A 17,157-nucleotide genomic window follows, 5' to 3' on the forward strand; every position below is an offset into this window, starting at 1 on the left:
GTGGGGCGGAGGGGGAGCGCCCCAGCTCTGGGGATTCCTCCTGGGGAGTCTGGCTCGCTGCGAGGCCTCCTGGCTCAGCGCGCCCACCAGCCCTCACCAGCCTGCAACGAGCAAACGTGCGTCGCAGTCCTCTTTTCACCGGCTAAGAGCCAGCTGAATGAGGAGCAGCGCTATTTTTACCTCTCCGGCCGCAATCCTTTATATTAATTTGCAGGAAGGAAATAAAGGATTAGGAAGGAAATGCTTGGCCTTAGGGTCTCCCGGAGAAGGGGGTTGGAATTGGAGGGGGGAGTATTTAAGATCTGGGGTGGTGGGAGAGGCAGGTAGATTTCTCTGGTTGATTGTTTCTCCCAAATCATCTTTGTCTCTGGCCTGGAAACCGCGGTACGCTTCTTTCTTCCCCTCTGGCTAATCTCTTATTGCCAGCCACCCCCCTCTCCCGCCCCCACCTCTGAAGATGCCACCGTCACCTCTGATGCTGCCTGGGATGCTGCATCACTCTGCTGCTTTTTTTCCCCTCTCCCTTTTCCTCCACGATAAAGCATGCGCAGTGCGTCCTGTGCCAGGCAATAGCAACGGCATCCGTATCGGCATCAGCATCAGCATCAGGACCCGAAGGCGCGCTCGGGCGCGCTCTCGAGGGCGGGGCGCACGCCCGCGCCGCGCGCCCCCGCGCCGCTCGCTCTCACGCGCCGTCTCAGCATCCTCAGCCCCAGCAGCAGCCCCCGCAGTTGCTGGAGCGGCCGCGCCCGCCGCAGGGAGGGAGGAGCATCTGGGGAGGCTCCAAGTTGGCGGAGCGACTAGGACCCCCGGACTCTTCAGCGGCCGCCCGGGAGGGGCTGAGAGGCGAGCAGGGGAGGGGGCGCCGCCCAGCCCCTAGTCCCGAGCCCCGAGCCCCGAGCCCCGGCCCCCTGCCCGCGGCGGCACCATGCGCGCTGAGCCGGCGTGACCGGCTCCGCCCGCAGCCTCCCCGCAGCCCAGCCCGGCGCTCTCGCTGGCCACACCGAGCGGCGCCCGGGAGCTATGAGCCATGAAGCCGCCCGGCAGCAGCTCCCGGCGGCCGCCCCTGGCGGGCTACAGCCTTCCCCGAGCCTCCGGCGGCCCCCGCGGCGGCCCCGCCGGCCCGGCGCCTGCCCGCGCCCTGGCCCGCGCGCCGCCCTGCCGCCTGCTCCTCGTCCTTCTCCTGCTGCCTCCACTCGCCACCTCGTCCCGGCCCCGTGCCTGGGGGGCTGCTGCACCCAGCGGTGGGTATGGCCCCGGTGCCCTTTGCATTGCCTTGCCTGCGGGGCCCTGCAGAGGAAAGCGAAGGGCACGCGGGTCCGTGCGCTCCGGACACGTCCCGGGCCCGGCCTTTCCCAGCCACCCTGCCTGCCTCTCCACCTCTTTCCCAAACCCCTGTTCATTCCAGTTCACTTTTTGAAGTCCGTTTCTGTTGCATTCACTAAAAACCCATTCCAATTACTGTCGGTTCCACTGGAAGGTATTTAGTGGATGCGGGGTCCCTCAGCGATCTGTGTAACTTGGCGGAGGGGAAACCGGTGGACGGTAAATGCAGTGAGGGAGCAAGTTGCTTCTTGGGTGGAGAGCCTGAATGTGAATGCGGGAGGCTGTAATAATAATAGTGGTAATGTGTTGTTTCCTCATATCGCCTGCTGGGTTTATTCACTGCTGTGGGACTTAAGATGGGGGAGGGAAACTTCGGAGAGAGAGACCTTTAGTTTGTAATTCTCAAAATGCTTGTCATTATAATGAACAATTAACATAATATGATATTCAATACGTCGATGATTGGAAATCAGTGGAAGCAGAAAGCTGGCCTTGGCAGGAAAATAAAAGGAATTGGAACGCTGCCAGCATCTGCTTCCCTCTATGGCAGAGAATTTTTGCTCGTCTCAAAGTTTAAAGAAAAAGGAATTGTCTGTTTTGTTTAATGAATCAATTAACAACCCGTGCCCGTGAATTCAGCACTCCAGTTATCTTAGGAGCATTCTTAGCTCTCCGATGGGATACTCCTAGTCAGAGTCCCATTGAGCTTTCTGTAGACTCAAGGGATGGAGAAGAGGGTCAAAACCTCTGAGCATGTTCATTTAACGTCTTCCTTCAAGTCCATTCCACCCCCCACACCCCGACTCCCCATACTTAGAAGTGTAGATTTGAGACTGGTTAGAAATACACATAAAAAACACTAAGACAATAAATAGTACATCGTCGTATATGCCTCACTGGCTGTTAACCTATCCAGGCCATTTCATTGTTGGGATAACTTGCTTTGCTGTGTCTCTACTTCTTACCTGCTTATAAATGGAAAACTTTGGTTTTGCAATTGATGGAAAAACATTGTAGTACATATGTATTTATTGGGCATATGTGTGTATTTGTGTATCTTTGTGCACCCCCCCCACCCCAGCTCCGCATTGGAATGAAACTGCAGAAAAAAATTTGGAAGTCCTGGCAGACGAAGACAACACATCGCAACAGAATAGCAGCAATGATACCAGTTACAGGAATGCAATGCAGAAAGAAATCACACTGCCTTCAAGACTCATATATTACATCAACCAAGACTCGGAAAGCCCTTATCATGTTCTTGACACAAAGACGAGACACCAGCAAAAACATAACAAGGTAGGCATGGGTCTGGGTATGTAAAAGTAGCTGCCACGGAGAGTTGTCTTTTGATTTGATTTGCTGCCAGAATCCGATTTCAAAAATTTTACTGCAACATTTTATTAGGAAATCAATCAATATTATGAGAGAGGAGAGACTGGAGGAAGTAAACCTGGGATCTACTGGGATAGGATTGCTGTTTGTTTTTTTCTCTCTGACACTAATGTGGAATTTGAATTTCTTATGGCTTTTTTAAATCCAATAGCTGAAATGGGGTCCATGTGTCTTTAAGTTGCATTGGACACTGAAGGGTAGTTAAGTGAGTATGCTTATGGTCCTGACTTATTTCTGTGAGGCTTTTTATAAGGGTGCAGTGTTCTACACCCCATGATGAAAACTGCTTTCAGTCTGCACACAGAAGATTGCTCTACGAGGCTATTTGTCTGCAGAGTCCCTATCACTTTCACGTAGAAACTGAGTGTTTGACTTTGATTTTAAATTTCTTTAATTGATCATAGTAAAAAATACTTTTTTTCTGACATATTTTCAGCAGGTAAACAATTTGGCATTTAAAAAGATTATAGCGAATATATACAAACTGTTTATGTAATATAGAGACCAGTTTGGGCCATCATAGTCCTTCAAGACTTCATCTGCATTCGTTGTGAGTCGTTGCTTTACTTTCCAGTTGGTTCAGAAAGTGACACTGATTTTTAAAAAGGCACTCAACAGAAGATGAGGGGCTTAATGTCCAAAGAGTTTGAAGGATCTTTTTTTCTTGCTTACTGCTCTTTATTTGAGTTAGTAATATTTTGGGTGCCAAGCAGATTTATACAACGGGTTGGTCATCAGTGCCTGTGTTCTTTATCAGGAGCAGAGAATAGAGTTTGTATGTTAGATATTTTACTTTGGACTATACCTGTTCAATTGAGAAAAGCAGTAACTGTCTAACATCTAGCGTTTAAGAAAAGTATCTGTGGTTCATATCATTGTTTTCTAAAACATAGGTAAGTGGTAATGGTATTTATTCCCATTTTACAAACGAGGAGTTAGAAATTTAAGGCTTTTGGGTGATTTTCCAAAGATTGTAAAATGGCTAATAGAAACTTCAAGAGGCCTGAACATTTCATTTTTATTATTTTTTACAAGTCAGGTTTCTGAGAAAATGCTTCCTATTCAATACAGAATATTATTGGAGCAGCTAATTTTGTTTCACAGTATTGTGATGGGGCTGTTACCCACCTTGGCTGAGATGAACTCCAGGACTCTGTTCTCACAGCCCTATGACATCTGCTCCTATGTAACTTAATGGCTTGACTCCTGGATCCTGTCTGCCCATTTATCTTGTTGATGGGATGAGTGGATGGTGACTTTAAGGAAGGCGAATCCAAGGCCCTTTTGAGAAGTGCATTGAGACCCATTTTCTGGCTGTCCTAATTAATGAAACCTTCTGTGGTTGGGTGGTAGGCTCTCGAACTCCGGTGCCTTTGCCTAGGGTGTTGGAGGAATAACACACACACACACACACACACACACACACACACACAAGTTGCCTTAAAGTGTATTTCAAAGAATGCTCAATTCCTCCTGAGCTGAGACTTAAAAATATTTCAGAGGATATTTTTATAGCTCAAGTTTTAAGGGCTATGACTGACGCCTATCTTCTGGTCTAATGTTATGCGGTTGCTTTTTGGGTAGGCCATGGTTTGACTCCTCTGTATCTTAATTTTTATGATAATATGGTTTGTTAAACCTTGTCCTGCCACTCACGTAGATTTCTCACCACGGAACACATACTTGCTGTTGGGGCGAGGTGGTGGGGGTTCTTTTTATCTTTGAAAAAAATGCTTACACAGAAATTATATTTGGAAGCGTTTTTCTCCTTTTCTTATTAGTTCAATTCAACACACATTGGTTGCACATTTTTCCCGTGCAAAGGAGTGTGCTAAAGATTCAGAGATAAGAGATAAGGGTGCACAGATGGACAAGGCACCGTCTGACCCCCAGGAGACACTAACATGAGATAAGCAAGATTCTAAAAAGTGCCCCCCGCCGCCACAGGTATAAACAGCGTCTTGTGTCGTGAAATTTCCCTTTGTGTTCTGTGATTTCCCTCTTATTTCTGTTTTTAAGCATTTCTGGAACGAGGTGACAAAAAGTGTCCCATATGTTTCCTGCTGTGTCTTAAGATAACTGACTTGCCAGTAATAGTCATGGGAGACACTTGTCAGTTCAGCTGCTTTACAAACGTTTCAGCAAAGAGAGATTCGATAGAGTTTCATCATCCTTGCTTTTATACAAGAAGTTTTGATTTTAGTGTGTGTATTATGTATCTTTTTTTCCTTTCCTGATTTCATTGCACTCAAGCACATTTTAATGAATGCCTTAGAAATGCTGAATCACTGTGCTATTCTCGTGGATCCTCAGACCGGGGGTACAGGTGGATAGGGAAGTTCCCAGAGAGGGGTGGCAAGGCAGAGTTTTACATTTATTTCACAAACATGGAGTGTTGATCAGTCCTTATTACTTTACAACTGTGAAAGTGAAAATGTTATTAACTCTTTCACAATTCACGAGTTTAAAAACAGATGATGCAAAGCACCTCCGTAATAGTAGTGTTTCTAAAAACCTGAAAGTTCTCTTTGTCAGAGATTGTTTAGGAATCTTTTTGTCTCCAGATAAGGTGATGAATAACTTATTGTCCAAACTGTGCCATTTTTGAGAGTGACAGTGGGCACGCTTAATCATCAGGCTAGGATAATGGACATAAACCGAGATGGTCAAGAGCAGATGGGGAATGTGGTCACCTTGGATTGAAATGGTTATATTCCTTGAGTTTTGGTGCTTACCGCAATTCAAGTTTCTTTATAGACAGTTTTATTTTCTGATGAATTAGCGTAAATTTTTCCTTACTTAGGAAGTCAGTTTACCACCTTGTAGAAGTTTCAGGGTCTGAAATGGAAACATTTAGTTTTGCTTTGTTACCAAGACTTACCTTTTTTATTTTTTAATGTTTATTTTTGAGAGAGAGAGAGAGAGAGAGAACTAGCGTGCGCAAGTCGGGGAGGGGCAGAGAGAGTGGGGGTGCAGAAGATCTGAAGCCGGCTCTGTGCTGATAGCAGAGAGCCTGATGTGGGGCTTGAACTCGCAAACTGCAAGATCATGACCGGAGCCACAGTTGGTCACTTAACTGACTGAGCCACCCAGGTGCCCCAAGACATTTACAAGCAAAAATGGATGATTACTAAACACAAGCATTTTATGGACCACTAATGCAATATATTAATTAAATGGACATACATTTAAAAAGAGGGAGAAACAATTTGGATTCATTCACTCATTCATTCATTCATTCATTCATTCTGAGATAATCCTATGAGATCTGTTCCTAAGAAAGTTAATGAGCCTGTAGAAGAGGAAAAATAAATTTCCCTCTACCCTTCTAAGTTCTGGGCTGAGCCACACCCTGCAATAAAAGACAGCTTAACAGGAGGAAAACAAACAGAAGTTTTATAACATGTGTACCTCCTGTATGCATGGGGGAGACCCAGGAAAACTGAGTAACTCTTCAGAATTGCCCAAGTCACTACCTTAGATAATATCTTCAGCTAAAGACAAAAGAAGATGTTGGGGGTGGGTGGGTGGGGATCCAGTTGTGGGAAGCTATCAGGAAAAACACAGTAAGTGGTGAGAGAAGACTCTGCTTTCTCCACTGAGGAGAGTTTCTAGATGTTTAGAATCATTGTCTTCCTGAGAGAGAGAGACCCTTACAAATGGAGAGTTCTTATAAAATGGAAACCACTCTAACAAAAGGATAACTTGTGCTCTGGTTTTCAGAACTTCTCCTGTGTCTGCTGTTTCTTAGAAATAATCAGACTAAAGTAGTTCTTATGTCAAAGAAGTATATTTAGGATGGTGTATTCTTTCCCTTTTAGACCTTTTCGCGGAACTTTCCTTTAGTAACAAATTACTTACCCTGTATCCTGCTCCCTTGGGATTCTTTTCTCTTCCTGTTGGGAAGGGATGGAAGAGGTACACTATGCATAGCACAGAGTCTAGGGAAAAGAAATGTCACCTCCTTTGACTTTAGTTGGCCTGCACACAGCTCAATCTTTTGTTACCTTCCCTATTGTGGGGAGCCAGAGCTGGTGTGTGGAATTAAGAATATGCAGAATGAGGGGGCACAAGCCACCCACATAGGGGTTGACAGGTAGGTCTCCGAGCACCTGAGCAGTCCTCCGTCCCAAGTCACGATGAGCAGGACATAGACAGCAGAGCAGCAAGCACCTGTTACTTATGAGGCATTTGGGGCCGAGGTCACTAAGTTTTCAAGGGCTTAACTTCTAAATGCTAATTCTATTTTATTTTTTATTTTAAAAAATGTTTATTTATTTATTTTGAGAGAAAGAGCATGAGCAGGGGAGGGGCAGAGAGGGGGAGACACCATCCCAAGCAGGCTCTGTGCTGTCAGGGCCTGATGCAGGGCTCAATCCCATGAACCGTGAGATCATGATCTGGGCCGAAATCCACAGTTGGACATTTAACCTACTGAGACACCCAGGTGCCCCCTAAGTGGTTATTTTAAAAGGTGCCCTGGGAAAACCAAAGTGGGAACTGAGAGTGGGAATCCTGAACTCAAGTTCTTATCTAAATGTCCAGATTCTGGGTGTGAACAGGGTTATATCAGGCTATAAAATGCTTAGGCAGCAGCTCAGAAACAACAACAAAAAAGTTGTTTTTCTCATCACAATTGACCCTGTGCTGCTTAGGAATTAATCTTTAGGAAAAATTTTAGGCACTGCCAGGATGGTGGAGGTATTAAAAGGCACGGGCAGAGTTTTGGTCACGTAACCCATGAACATTTGAACAAAGCAAAATGTCAGTAGACACGTGACAGTTTGAAATCCTGTCCATAACCATTCCCTTCTCTTGTTGAGATCCAGCCAAGAAAATAAAGCCCTTGAATAAGGTTAAGGTATTTGGTAAAACGCTTGGGTGAGGTTATGAAATACTTGTACCTGTTGGGCCGTCTTTTGTAAGTTTCCCAGAATTTGTCCAGAATTACTAATACACATGCAGCAGGTGATTCCGTTTACAGCGCGTATACCTCCTTCCTCGGCCAATAAGTAATCTGAAGCTAAACGGTTATACAAAACCACCTCTGCTAAAGAATCATGTTGTTGTTGCGTTAACGACGAAGTTTTGGTGGGGCGCCTGGGTGGCTCAGTCGCTTAAGCATCCGACTTTGGCTCAGGTCACGGTCTCACGGTGCATGGGTTCGAGCCCCGCATCGGGCTCTGTGCTGACAGCTCAGAGCCTGGAACCTGCTTTGGATTCTGTGTCTCCCTCTCTCCCTCTGGCCCCTCCTCTGCCCTCACTCTGTTTCTGTCTCTCTCAAAGATAAATAAATAAACATTAAAAAAAAACTTCTTTAAAAAGACTCGGGTTTGGTGTAACAGCCCAATGTATTCAGCCGGAGTTGCTGGCCGGTGGGTGTGTGCCTTAATTTGCTTTTGGGTGCCTGATACAGCAGTGCCTTGTCCAGTCCCTATGAGAGATAGTAGCAGGCCTGCACCTGACGTAATGGGGATGAACCCTGCACACTGTTGATGTGAGGGAGGCAGGAAGACAGACTGAGGGTTCTGCTTAGTGGTTTGTGAGGGTAGTCCTGGGGAGACTATAGTACACGTATATAGACAGACAGGATTTCCCAGGGGCCAGCAGGGATGCAGATGTATTGGAGGTTGAGGGAAGAACCAAGACCATGGGGACTGTGCTCCTTGGGACAAAGTGCAGGTCGCATTCATCCGTGTGGTGTCGGTGCCTGGGGCAGATATGGAGGATTGTAAAGGGCACATGCGGACAGACTCCTGCAGGTGCCACATGCTGTCTCGAAAAGTGTCCTGCATGGGGGCAGTTGAGCACCACGGAGAGCTGCGGGCAAGCTGCAGGGACCGGTTGAGTGCCTTCTGTTGGGCAAATGGGGGCCGAGTCAATAAATCAGCTGAGTAGAAACTTGGGAAATAGCCTTTGCTGAGCTCGGTAACATGCCCAGCAGTTACAGCAGCCCCCCCCCCCCAAATGAGCTTGATTTCTGTCCATTGTGTAAATATATTAAGACTATATTGGAGGGCTTGAACAGGAGCTCTGAGTAGTGGCTGTGTGGGAGGGTCCCCCCAGGGGGGTGTGGAGAGGTGACCCTGTAACTGTGGTCCTTCCAGCGGGTGTAGAAGGGGATGCTGCGGTGGTGGCAGGATCTGCAGTCAGGAAGGGGTCCTCTCAATGGAAGTTAAATTCACTGAGCCCCAGGAGGATGCATAATGTGGGCCAATCTAATGGGTGTGGGGAAGGCAGGCAACCGAGTGAAGTGTTTAAAAGGGCTCCCATAAGGTTGTGAGATGGACTCATACCCTGGCCTTGCCAAACTCATAGGCACAGCAGAGAGCAGCTCGGCAGCCAGAGTCCCACCCCACACCTGAGCAGCCAGCATTGTGGTAAGCAAGAGGTTCTGGGGTAAACACGTTGTTAACTGCAAAATACCCCCCAAGGGGGTCATCACTAGGGAGTTTAGATAAACAGGTGTTCAGTTCCTCAACCAAGTCTGCTGTGTCTTTTCTGGGTGTCATCTCTGCCATAGTGCAAGGTTGCAGAGGCGGTGTTTGGGATGAGGTTGTGTCCCATGACGTTGTGGGCTTGGGTGTTGTCATCTCCAGCGTTGCCACCGGTGGAGGGAGCCATCCCAGAGAGAGGGGTGGCTCTCTCAGGTAGTTACCCAGGAGGGGAACTGAGGGATCAAGGGGTCTAATAAGGTTGCAGAGATTTGGGGTGCCCAGATTAAGGTTTGCTTGAACCATCAGGAGCATTTACTAGTATCACAAATTCTCAGTAAATCTGAGGGGTCGTTGGGTGCACCTTGTAAATAATTAGGCAGTACCCTTCTCCAAGGAGGTCTCCATCCATAAGTAGTAAGGGTTGGAGGCACACGTGTAGCTTGGTTTAAAGAAAACTTAGTTATATGGTCCCAACAATTTAATGTTTGGCTATCTATTACCAGAGATGAGTCTGAACTACATAAGCCTATCAGCCAATTAGGGTTGAAATTAGGGCAATGTAATGGCCGGTACCCAGAGGTCAGGATATCTGTGAACATGGAAGCAGGGCTGGTGGCCTTTAAGCTAACATCCATACCTGGTGGCTTTTGGGTGCCACACCTCTAAGGGCTGACTTCCAACACGTGCTGTCCTTCCATGCTGGGATGCAATTGTGAGTGAGTGCTTTATGGTCCGGCGACTTTGTAGTATTGCTTCTCTGGGCTGAGGAGAAGCCCTATGACCTGGAGGGCACTCAAGGCCCAGAGTAAGGCCAGCAGCAGTGAGCATCTGTATTTTATAGTTTTGCACCTCCCCACTGACTGCCCCATGTGAAGATTTATTAAGGGGTTGTTGTGGGTCAACAGTTCATTGGTAGCCTCCTCCAAAGCGGGGTAGGGCCAAGTGGTGTAATTGTATCGCCATGTTGTCATCTCCTCATGCTGGTGTCAACCAGCCTGAGTGCCTCTTCCCCCCCCCCCCCCCCTTTTAGAGCTCCACGCCATCCCTTTAGTGGGTCTTGGTGCAAGTATTTCCACCTCCTTTGGGGAGGTATGGTTAGGAGAAAGCAGCCCTCCACTAAAGCCACCATACCTTGGAATTTCAGGCGAAATTTGCATGTCAAGCAGGTAAGTGTGCTCCAACAGCAGCACAGTGGGTCGATGTTCTTATGGGCCAGGACTAACTATGACCAGGGGGTCATAGCCCCCTTGCCCCTGATTGGGTTGCCAAGGAATTTTGGAAGGTGAGATGATCAACATTTTAAGTCTGTGACGGGACTCAGAACTGTTGGGAAAAATGTAGGTAATATTGTCCTGTAAGACGAAGGCATCAAATTCCCCCACGATCACAGTCATAGGGAGCATGGCTTGGTGAGCCCAGTTGGTATGATGATCATGCTGGCCGTATGGCCTAGAGTTTAAAGTGGTAAGTGCCCTGGCAGCCAGAAAGTCCATTTAGGAGTCCAATTACTACCCTGTAACTTAAGGGGCAACTTGGGAGATGAAAGTACCACTGGATACCCTGTAGGAGAGCCCAGTGCGGTGTTATATGGGCAATAAAATGAGATCCTTGATCTGTGTCAGTGATGTCTGGAGGGCCAAATGGGGACAGGATGTACTTAGAAAAGAAAGAGATTACCTGCCACCTCTACAGGGAGGTGTAGCAAGCAGTAGGCCAGTAGAACTCTCCATACGTTAATTGTCAAGTGGATAGTGCCTGCTGACAGAGGGAATGGCCCTATGAAATTAACCCCCAGAGGCGAAGAGAGTGGTCCCCTTCCAGACCTGCAGCATGACAGGGCAGTGTGCAGTCTTTGGTTTAGGAGCATAATTTGCAATTCAGAACAAACAGAATGCCCTCTGGTGGGCCCAGGTCATTGTGGCAGCAGCTCCCCCATGACCTGAAGAGATAAGGGACCCTTTGGCCAGGGAATAAGGAGCATGGAAGTGGTGACTAAGAAAGGTCAGAATGGTGGAGCCAACAATTGATTGATGCATTTGTGTGTGTGTGGTGGGGGGGGGAGCGGGGGGAGGGGCTGTAGTTTGGTGATGGCGGGTGGAGCAGGTGGAGCCGGTGGACTCACTGGTAAAGAGTTGGTGGCTGAGCTCCAACTGGTAGTGACCTAGCCAGGGCATCCACCTTTCAGTTAAAGACAACCCCTGGAGTGATAGCCTTTGAATGTGCTGGAAGTGGGTAACCTCAATTATGACTAGTGCCTGGCCAATGTCCCTTCAAGTTGGGGCACCCCCAATGGGATGGCCTTGAATGGGAAAATTGTCCTGCTGCCATTGGCCTGATCAAAACTCTAGTCCATTAGCAACCTCCCATGAGTCAGTAGAAATATAGACAAGAGGCTTGTCATGGGCAATGGCGCTCTGCACAGCCATTTGTACTGCTATAAGCTCAGCGAGCTGAGTTGACCCGACTGGCCATCTTTGGTAAGTGTGGTGCTGCTGGCAGGATAGTATGTTGTCGTTCTCCAGAAGGCCCCACTGGGTACAGTGGTGGTGCTGCCATTGGGGAAATACACAGACTCCCCTTCTCATTCCATCAGCTCTTCCCTGGGGTTATCCCAGGTCACCAGGAACTAAGGCAATGAACACACTGTCCATCAGTTCTTCAAGGGGACCGAGAGGACTGAGGAATGGGGAAGTCACATCCTCCTGTAATTTGGAAAGACCTGTCACATCAGGTTTAATCTGTTTCTGAAGGAACCATTCCCGTTTTAGCAGAGAGGCGTTTATAGCTGTGTGAGCCTCCATTGGGAGGCATCCCTTGTCCATGTCATAATGGTAATGTGGGTATAAAGGACAATAGGCTCCATTCCCACAAAAGCCTCTGTTTCTTTCCTTTGTTTTTTAATTTAATTTTTTAAAATTTACATCCAAATTAGTTAGCATATAGTGCAACAATGATTTCAGGAATAGATTCCTTAATGCCCCTTACCCATTTAGCCCATCCCCCTTCCCACAACCCCTCCCATAACCTTCTGTTTCTTCCCCATATTTAAAAGTCTCTTAATGTTTTGTCCCCCTCCCTGTTTTTATATTATTTTTCCTCCCTTCCCTTATGCTCATCTGTTTTGTCTCTTAAAGTCCTCATATGAGTGAAGTCATATGATTTTTGTCTTTCTCTGACTAATTTCGCTTAGCATAACACCCTCCAGTTCCATCCATGTAGTTGCAAATGGCAAGATTTCATTCTTTTTGATTGCCGAGTAATACTCCATTGTGTATATACATACCACATCTTCTTTATCCATTCATCCATCAATGGACATTTGGGCTCTTTCCATACTTTGGCTATTGTTGATAGTGCTGCTGTAAACATTGGGGTGCATGTGTCCCTTTGAAACAACACACCTATATCCCTTGGATAAATACCTAGTAGTGCAATTTCTGGGTCATAGGGTAGTTCTATTTTTAGTTTTTTGAGGAACCTCCATACTGTTTTCCAGAGTGGCTGCACCAGCTTGCATTCCCACCAACATGCAAAAGAGAGCCTTTTTTTCCTCATCCTCATCAACATCTGTTGTTGCCTGAGTTGTTAATGTTAGCCATTCTGACAGGTGTTAGGTGGTATCTCATTATGGTTTGATTTGTATTTCCCTGATGGTGAGTGAGGTTGAGCATTTTTTCATGTGTTGGTTGGCCATCTGGATGTCTTCTTTGGGAAGTGTCTATTCATGTCTTTTGCCCATTTCTTCACTGTATTATTTTTTTTTGGGGGTGTTGAGTTTGATAAGTTCTTTCTAGATGTTGGATACTAACCCTTTATCTGATATGTCATTTGCAAATATCTTCTCCCATTCTGTTGGTTGCCTTTTAGTTTTGCTGATTGTTTCCTTCGCTGTGCAGAAGCCTTTTATTTTGATGGGGTCCCAACAGTTCATTTTTGCTTTTGTTTCCCTTACCTCCAGAGATGTGTTGAGTAACAAGTTGCTCAGCCAAGATCAAAGAGGTTTTTGCCTGCTTTCTCCTCGAGGATTTTGATGGCTTCTTGTCTTACATTTAGGTCTTTCATCCATTTTGAGTTTATTTTTGTGTATGGTGTAAGAAAGTGGTCCAGGTTCATTCTTCTGCATGTTGCTGTCCAGTTTTCCCAGCACCACTTGCTGAAGAGACTGTCTTTATTCCATTGGATATTCTTTCCTGCTTTGTCAAAGATTAGTTGGCCCTACGTTTGTGTGTCCATTTCTGGGTTCTCTATTCTATTCCATTGATCTGAGTGTCTGTTCTTGTGCCAGTGCCATACTGTCTTGATGATTACAGCTTTGTAGTATAGCTTGACATCCGGGATTGTGATGCCTCCTGCTTTGTTTTTCTTTTTCAAGATTTCTTTGGTTATTTGGGGTCTTTTCTGGTTCCATACAAATTTTGGGATTGTTTGTTCTAGCTCTATGAAGAATACTCATGTTATCTTGATAGGAATTGCATTGAATATATAGATTGCTTTGGGTAGTATTGACATTTTAACAATATTTGTTCTTCCTATCTAGGAGCATGGAATCTTTTTCCATTTTTTGTGTGTGTCTTCTTCAGTTTATTTCATAAGCTTTCTATGGTTTTCAGTGTATGGATTTTTCACCTCTTTGGTTAGATTTATTCCTAGGTATTTTATGGTTTTTGGTACAATTGTAAATGGGATTGATTCCTTGATTTCTCTTTCTGTTGCTTCATTGTTGGTGAATAGGAATGCAACTATTTCTGTGCATTAATTTTATAACCTGCAACTTTGCTGAATTCATGAATCCGTTCTAGCAGTTTTTTGGTGGAATATTTTGGGTTTTCCATATAGAGTATCGTGTCATCTGCGAAGAGTGAAAGTTTGACCTCCTCCTGGCTGATTTGGATGCCTTTTATTTCTTTGTGTTGTCTGATTGCTGAGGCTAAGATTCCAATACTATGTTGAATAACAGTGGTGAGATTGGACATCCCTGTCTTGTTCCTGATCTTAGGGAGAAAGCTCACAGTTTTTCCCTGTTGAAGGTGATATTAGCATTGGGTTGTTCATATATGGCTTTTATGATCTCGAGGTATGATCCCTCTATCCCTACTTTCTTGAGGGTTTTTATCAAGAAAGGATGCTGTATTTTGTCAAATGCTTTCTGTGCATCTATTGAGAGGATCATATGGTTCTTGTCCTTTCTTTTATTGATGTGATGAATCACGTTAATTGTTTTGTGGATATTGAACTAGGTCTGCATCCCAGGTATAAAATCCCACTTGGTCGTGGTGAATAATTTTTTTAGTGTATTCTTGGATCTGGTTGGCTAATACCTTGTTGAGGATATTCACAGCCATGTTCATCAGGGAAATTGGTCTATAGTTCTTTTTAGTGGGGTCTCTGTCTGGTTTGAAATCAAGGTAATGCTGGCCTCATGGAAAGAGTTTGAAAGTTTTCCTTCCATTTCTATTTTTTGGAACAGCTCAAGAGAATAGGTGTTAACTCTTCCTTTAATGTTTGGTAGAATTCCCATGGAAAGCCATCTGGCCCTGGACTCTTGTGTTTTGGGAGATTTTTGATTACTAATTTGATTTCTTTACTAGCTATGGGTCTGTTCAAATTTTCTATTTCTTCCTGTTTCAGTTTTGGTAGTGTATATGTTTCTAGGAATTTGTCCATTTCTTCCAGATTGCCCATTTTATTGGCATATAATTGCTCATAATATTCTCTCATTATTGTTTTTATTTCTGCTGTGTTGGTTGTGATCTCTCCTCTTTCATTCTTGATTTTACTTATTTGGGTCCTTTCCTTTTTCTTTTTGATCAAACTGCCTAGTGGTTTATCAATTTTGTTAATTCTTTCAAAGAACCAGATTCTGGTTTCATTGATCTATTCTACTGTTTTTTTGGTTTCGATAGCATTAATTTCTGCTCTAATCTTTATTATTTCCTGTCTTGTGCTGGTTTTGTTTTATTTGCTGTTCTTTTTCCAGCTCTTTAAGGTGTAAGTTTAGGTTGTGTATTTGAGATCTTTCTTCCTTCTTTAGGAAGGCCTGGATTGCTATATACTTTCCTCTTATGACCGCCTTTGCTGCATCCCAGAGGTTTTGGGTTGTGGTGTTACCATTTTCATTGGCTTCCGTATACTTTTTAATTTCCTCTTTAACTTCTTGGTTGGCCCATTCATTCCTTAGTAGGATGTTCTTTAGTCTCCAAGTATTTGTTACCTTTCCAAATTTTTTCTTGTGGTTGATTTTGAGTTTCATAGTGTTGTGGTCTGAAAGTATGCATGGTATGATCTCGATCTTTTTGTACTTGCTGAGGGCTGATTTGTGTCCCAGTATGTGGTCTATTCTGGAGAACATTCCATGTGCACTGGAGAAGAATGCGTATTCTGCTGCTTTAGGATGAAACATTCTGAATATATCTGTTAAGTCCATCTGGTCCAGTGAGTCATTCAAAGCCATTGTTTCCTTGTTGATTTTTTTGTTTAGATGATCTGTCCATTGCTGTGAGTGGGGTGTTGAAGTCTCCTACTATTATGGTATTACTATCAATGAGTTTCTTTATGTTTGTCATTACTTGATTTATATATTTGGGTGCTGCCACATTTGGCGCATAAATGTTTACAATTGTTAGGTCTTCTTGGTGGATAGACCGCTTAATTATGATATAATGCCCTTCTTCATCTCTTGATACAGTATTTATTTTAAAATCTAGATTGCCTGATATAAGTGTGGCTACTCTGGCTTTCTTTTGGCGACCATTAGCATGATAGATGGTTCCCCATCCCCTTACTGACAATCTGAAGGTGTCTTTAGGTCTAAAGTGGGTCTCTTGTAAACAGCATATAGATGGATCTTGTTTTCTTATCCATTCTGTTACCCTATGTCTTTTGATTGGAGCATTTAGTCCATTGACATTTAGAGTGAGTACTGAAAGATATCAATTTATTGCCATTCTGTTGCTTGTAGAGTTGGAGTTTCTGGTGGTGTTCTGTGGTCCTTCCTAATCTTTGTTGCTTTTGGTATTTATTTGTTTATTTGTTTGTTTATTTGTTTATTTATTCATCTTTTCTCCCCCCAGAGAGTCCACCTTAAAATTTCTTGCAGGGCTAGTTTAGTGGTCACAAACTCCTTTAATTTTTATTTGTCTGGAAAACTTTTTATCTCTCCTTCTATTTTGAATGACAGCCTTGCTGGATAAAGAGTTCTTGGCTGCATATTTTTCTGATTCAGCACATTGAATATATCCTGCCACTCCTTTCTGGCCTGCCAAGTTTCTGTGGATAGGTCTGCTGCAAACCTGATCTGTTTTACCTTGTAGGTTAAGGACTTTTTTCCCTTGCTGCTTTCATGATTCTCTCCTTGGAAGACCTCTGTTTCTATCAAAGCCCAACAAGCGGCCAGAATTTGATGTTCTAAGGGGGTGTAGTGGGTGGCTGTAGAAGGCAGCCATGAGGTGCAGAAGCCCGTAAGGTAGCCAGGAGGAGCTGTATTTAGTTCATAGATAGACTCCAAGGTGCATAGTCCATGGTGGCCAGTGCCTCAACCCAGAAGGAGGAGCTGTGGGGATCTGGAGGTCAACTGATGAATTGATCTTTGTGCCAGCGGTAAGGCTGTTGTTGAGTCTCTCCCCAGTAAATGTGGGGGATTTGCATGTAACTGCATAAATGGGTTTAAGAATGATGTGTTGTCTCCAAAATATGATAAGACACGTTGGACTTGCCATAGTATGATGGAGAGCTGAGGAGTTACTAACTCACATTTAACCACAAAGGAAATTTCTCGGCATTTAGAGGACCAGTTAATACTCAAAAATTAAACAGTTGTGGCTTGTCCTTGAATTTTATGTGGGGCAGTAGCCTACCCTCTATGGTGTGGGTGGGTCACCAGCTGTGTTGGGGCCTCTCCCACCCCATCCTCCGATGGGCCCTACATTAAAATGTCATCATTACAACACCAGGTGGTGCAAGTGACACTGTGAGGGTATTCAGGTCTTGCTGGCCAAGACTG

At 44.9% G+C, this 17,157-nt stretch overlaps 1 protein-coding gene across 3 annotated transcripts in view; it reads left to right on the plus strand.

Moving 5' to 3' along the window:
- Window positions 1-666: 666 nt before the first annotated feature.
- Window positions 667-17,157, plus strand: part of ADAM23 (ADAM metallopeptidase domain 23) — a 189,277-nt gene continuing 172,786 nt past the window's right edge. The window contains exons 1-2 of one of the 3 annotated variants that reach the window (XM_043577617.1): window positions 667-1,244; window positions 2,408-2,625. In XM_043577617.1, the coding sequence (XP_043433552.1) occupies window positions 1,031-1,244; window positions 2,408-2,625 (432 nt within the window). In that variant the 5' untranslated portion in view covers window positions 667-1,030. The remainder of the gene's footprint in view (window positions 1,245-2,407; window positions 2,626-17,157) is intronic. The other 2 variants (XM_043577619.1, XM_043577618.1) reach the window with 2 other exon arrangements.

Source organism: Prionailurus bengalensis, chromosome C1, assembly GCF_016509475.1.
Source record: "Prionailurus bengalensis isolate Pbe53 chromosome C1, Fcat_Pben_1.1_paternal_pri, whole genome shotgun sequence".
Lineage (NCBI taxonomy): Eukaryota > Metazoa > Chordata > Mammalia > Carnivora > Felidae > Prionailurus > Prionailurus bengalensis.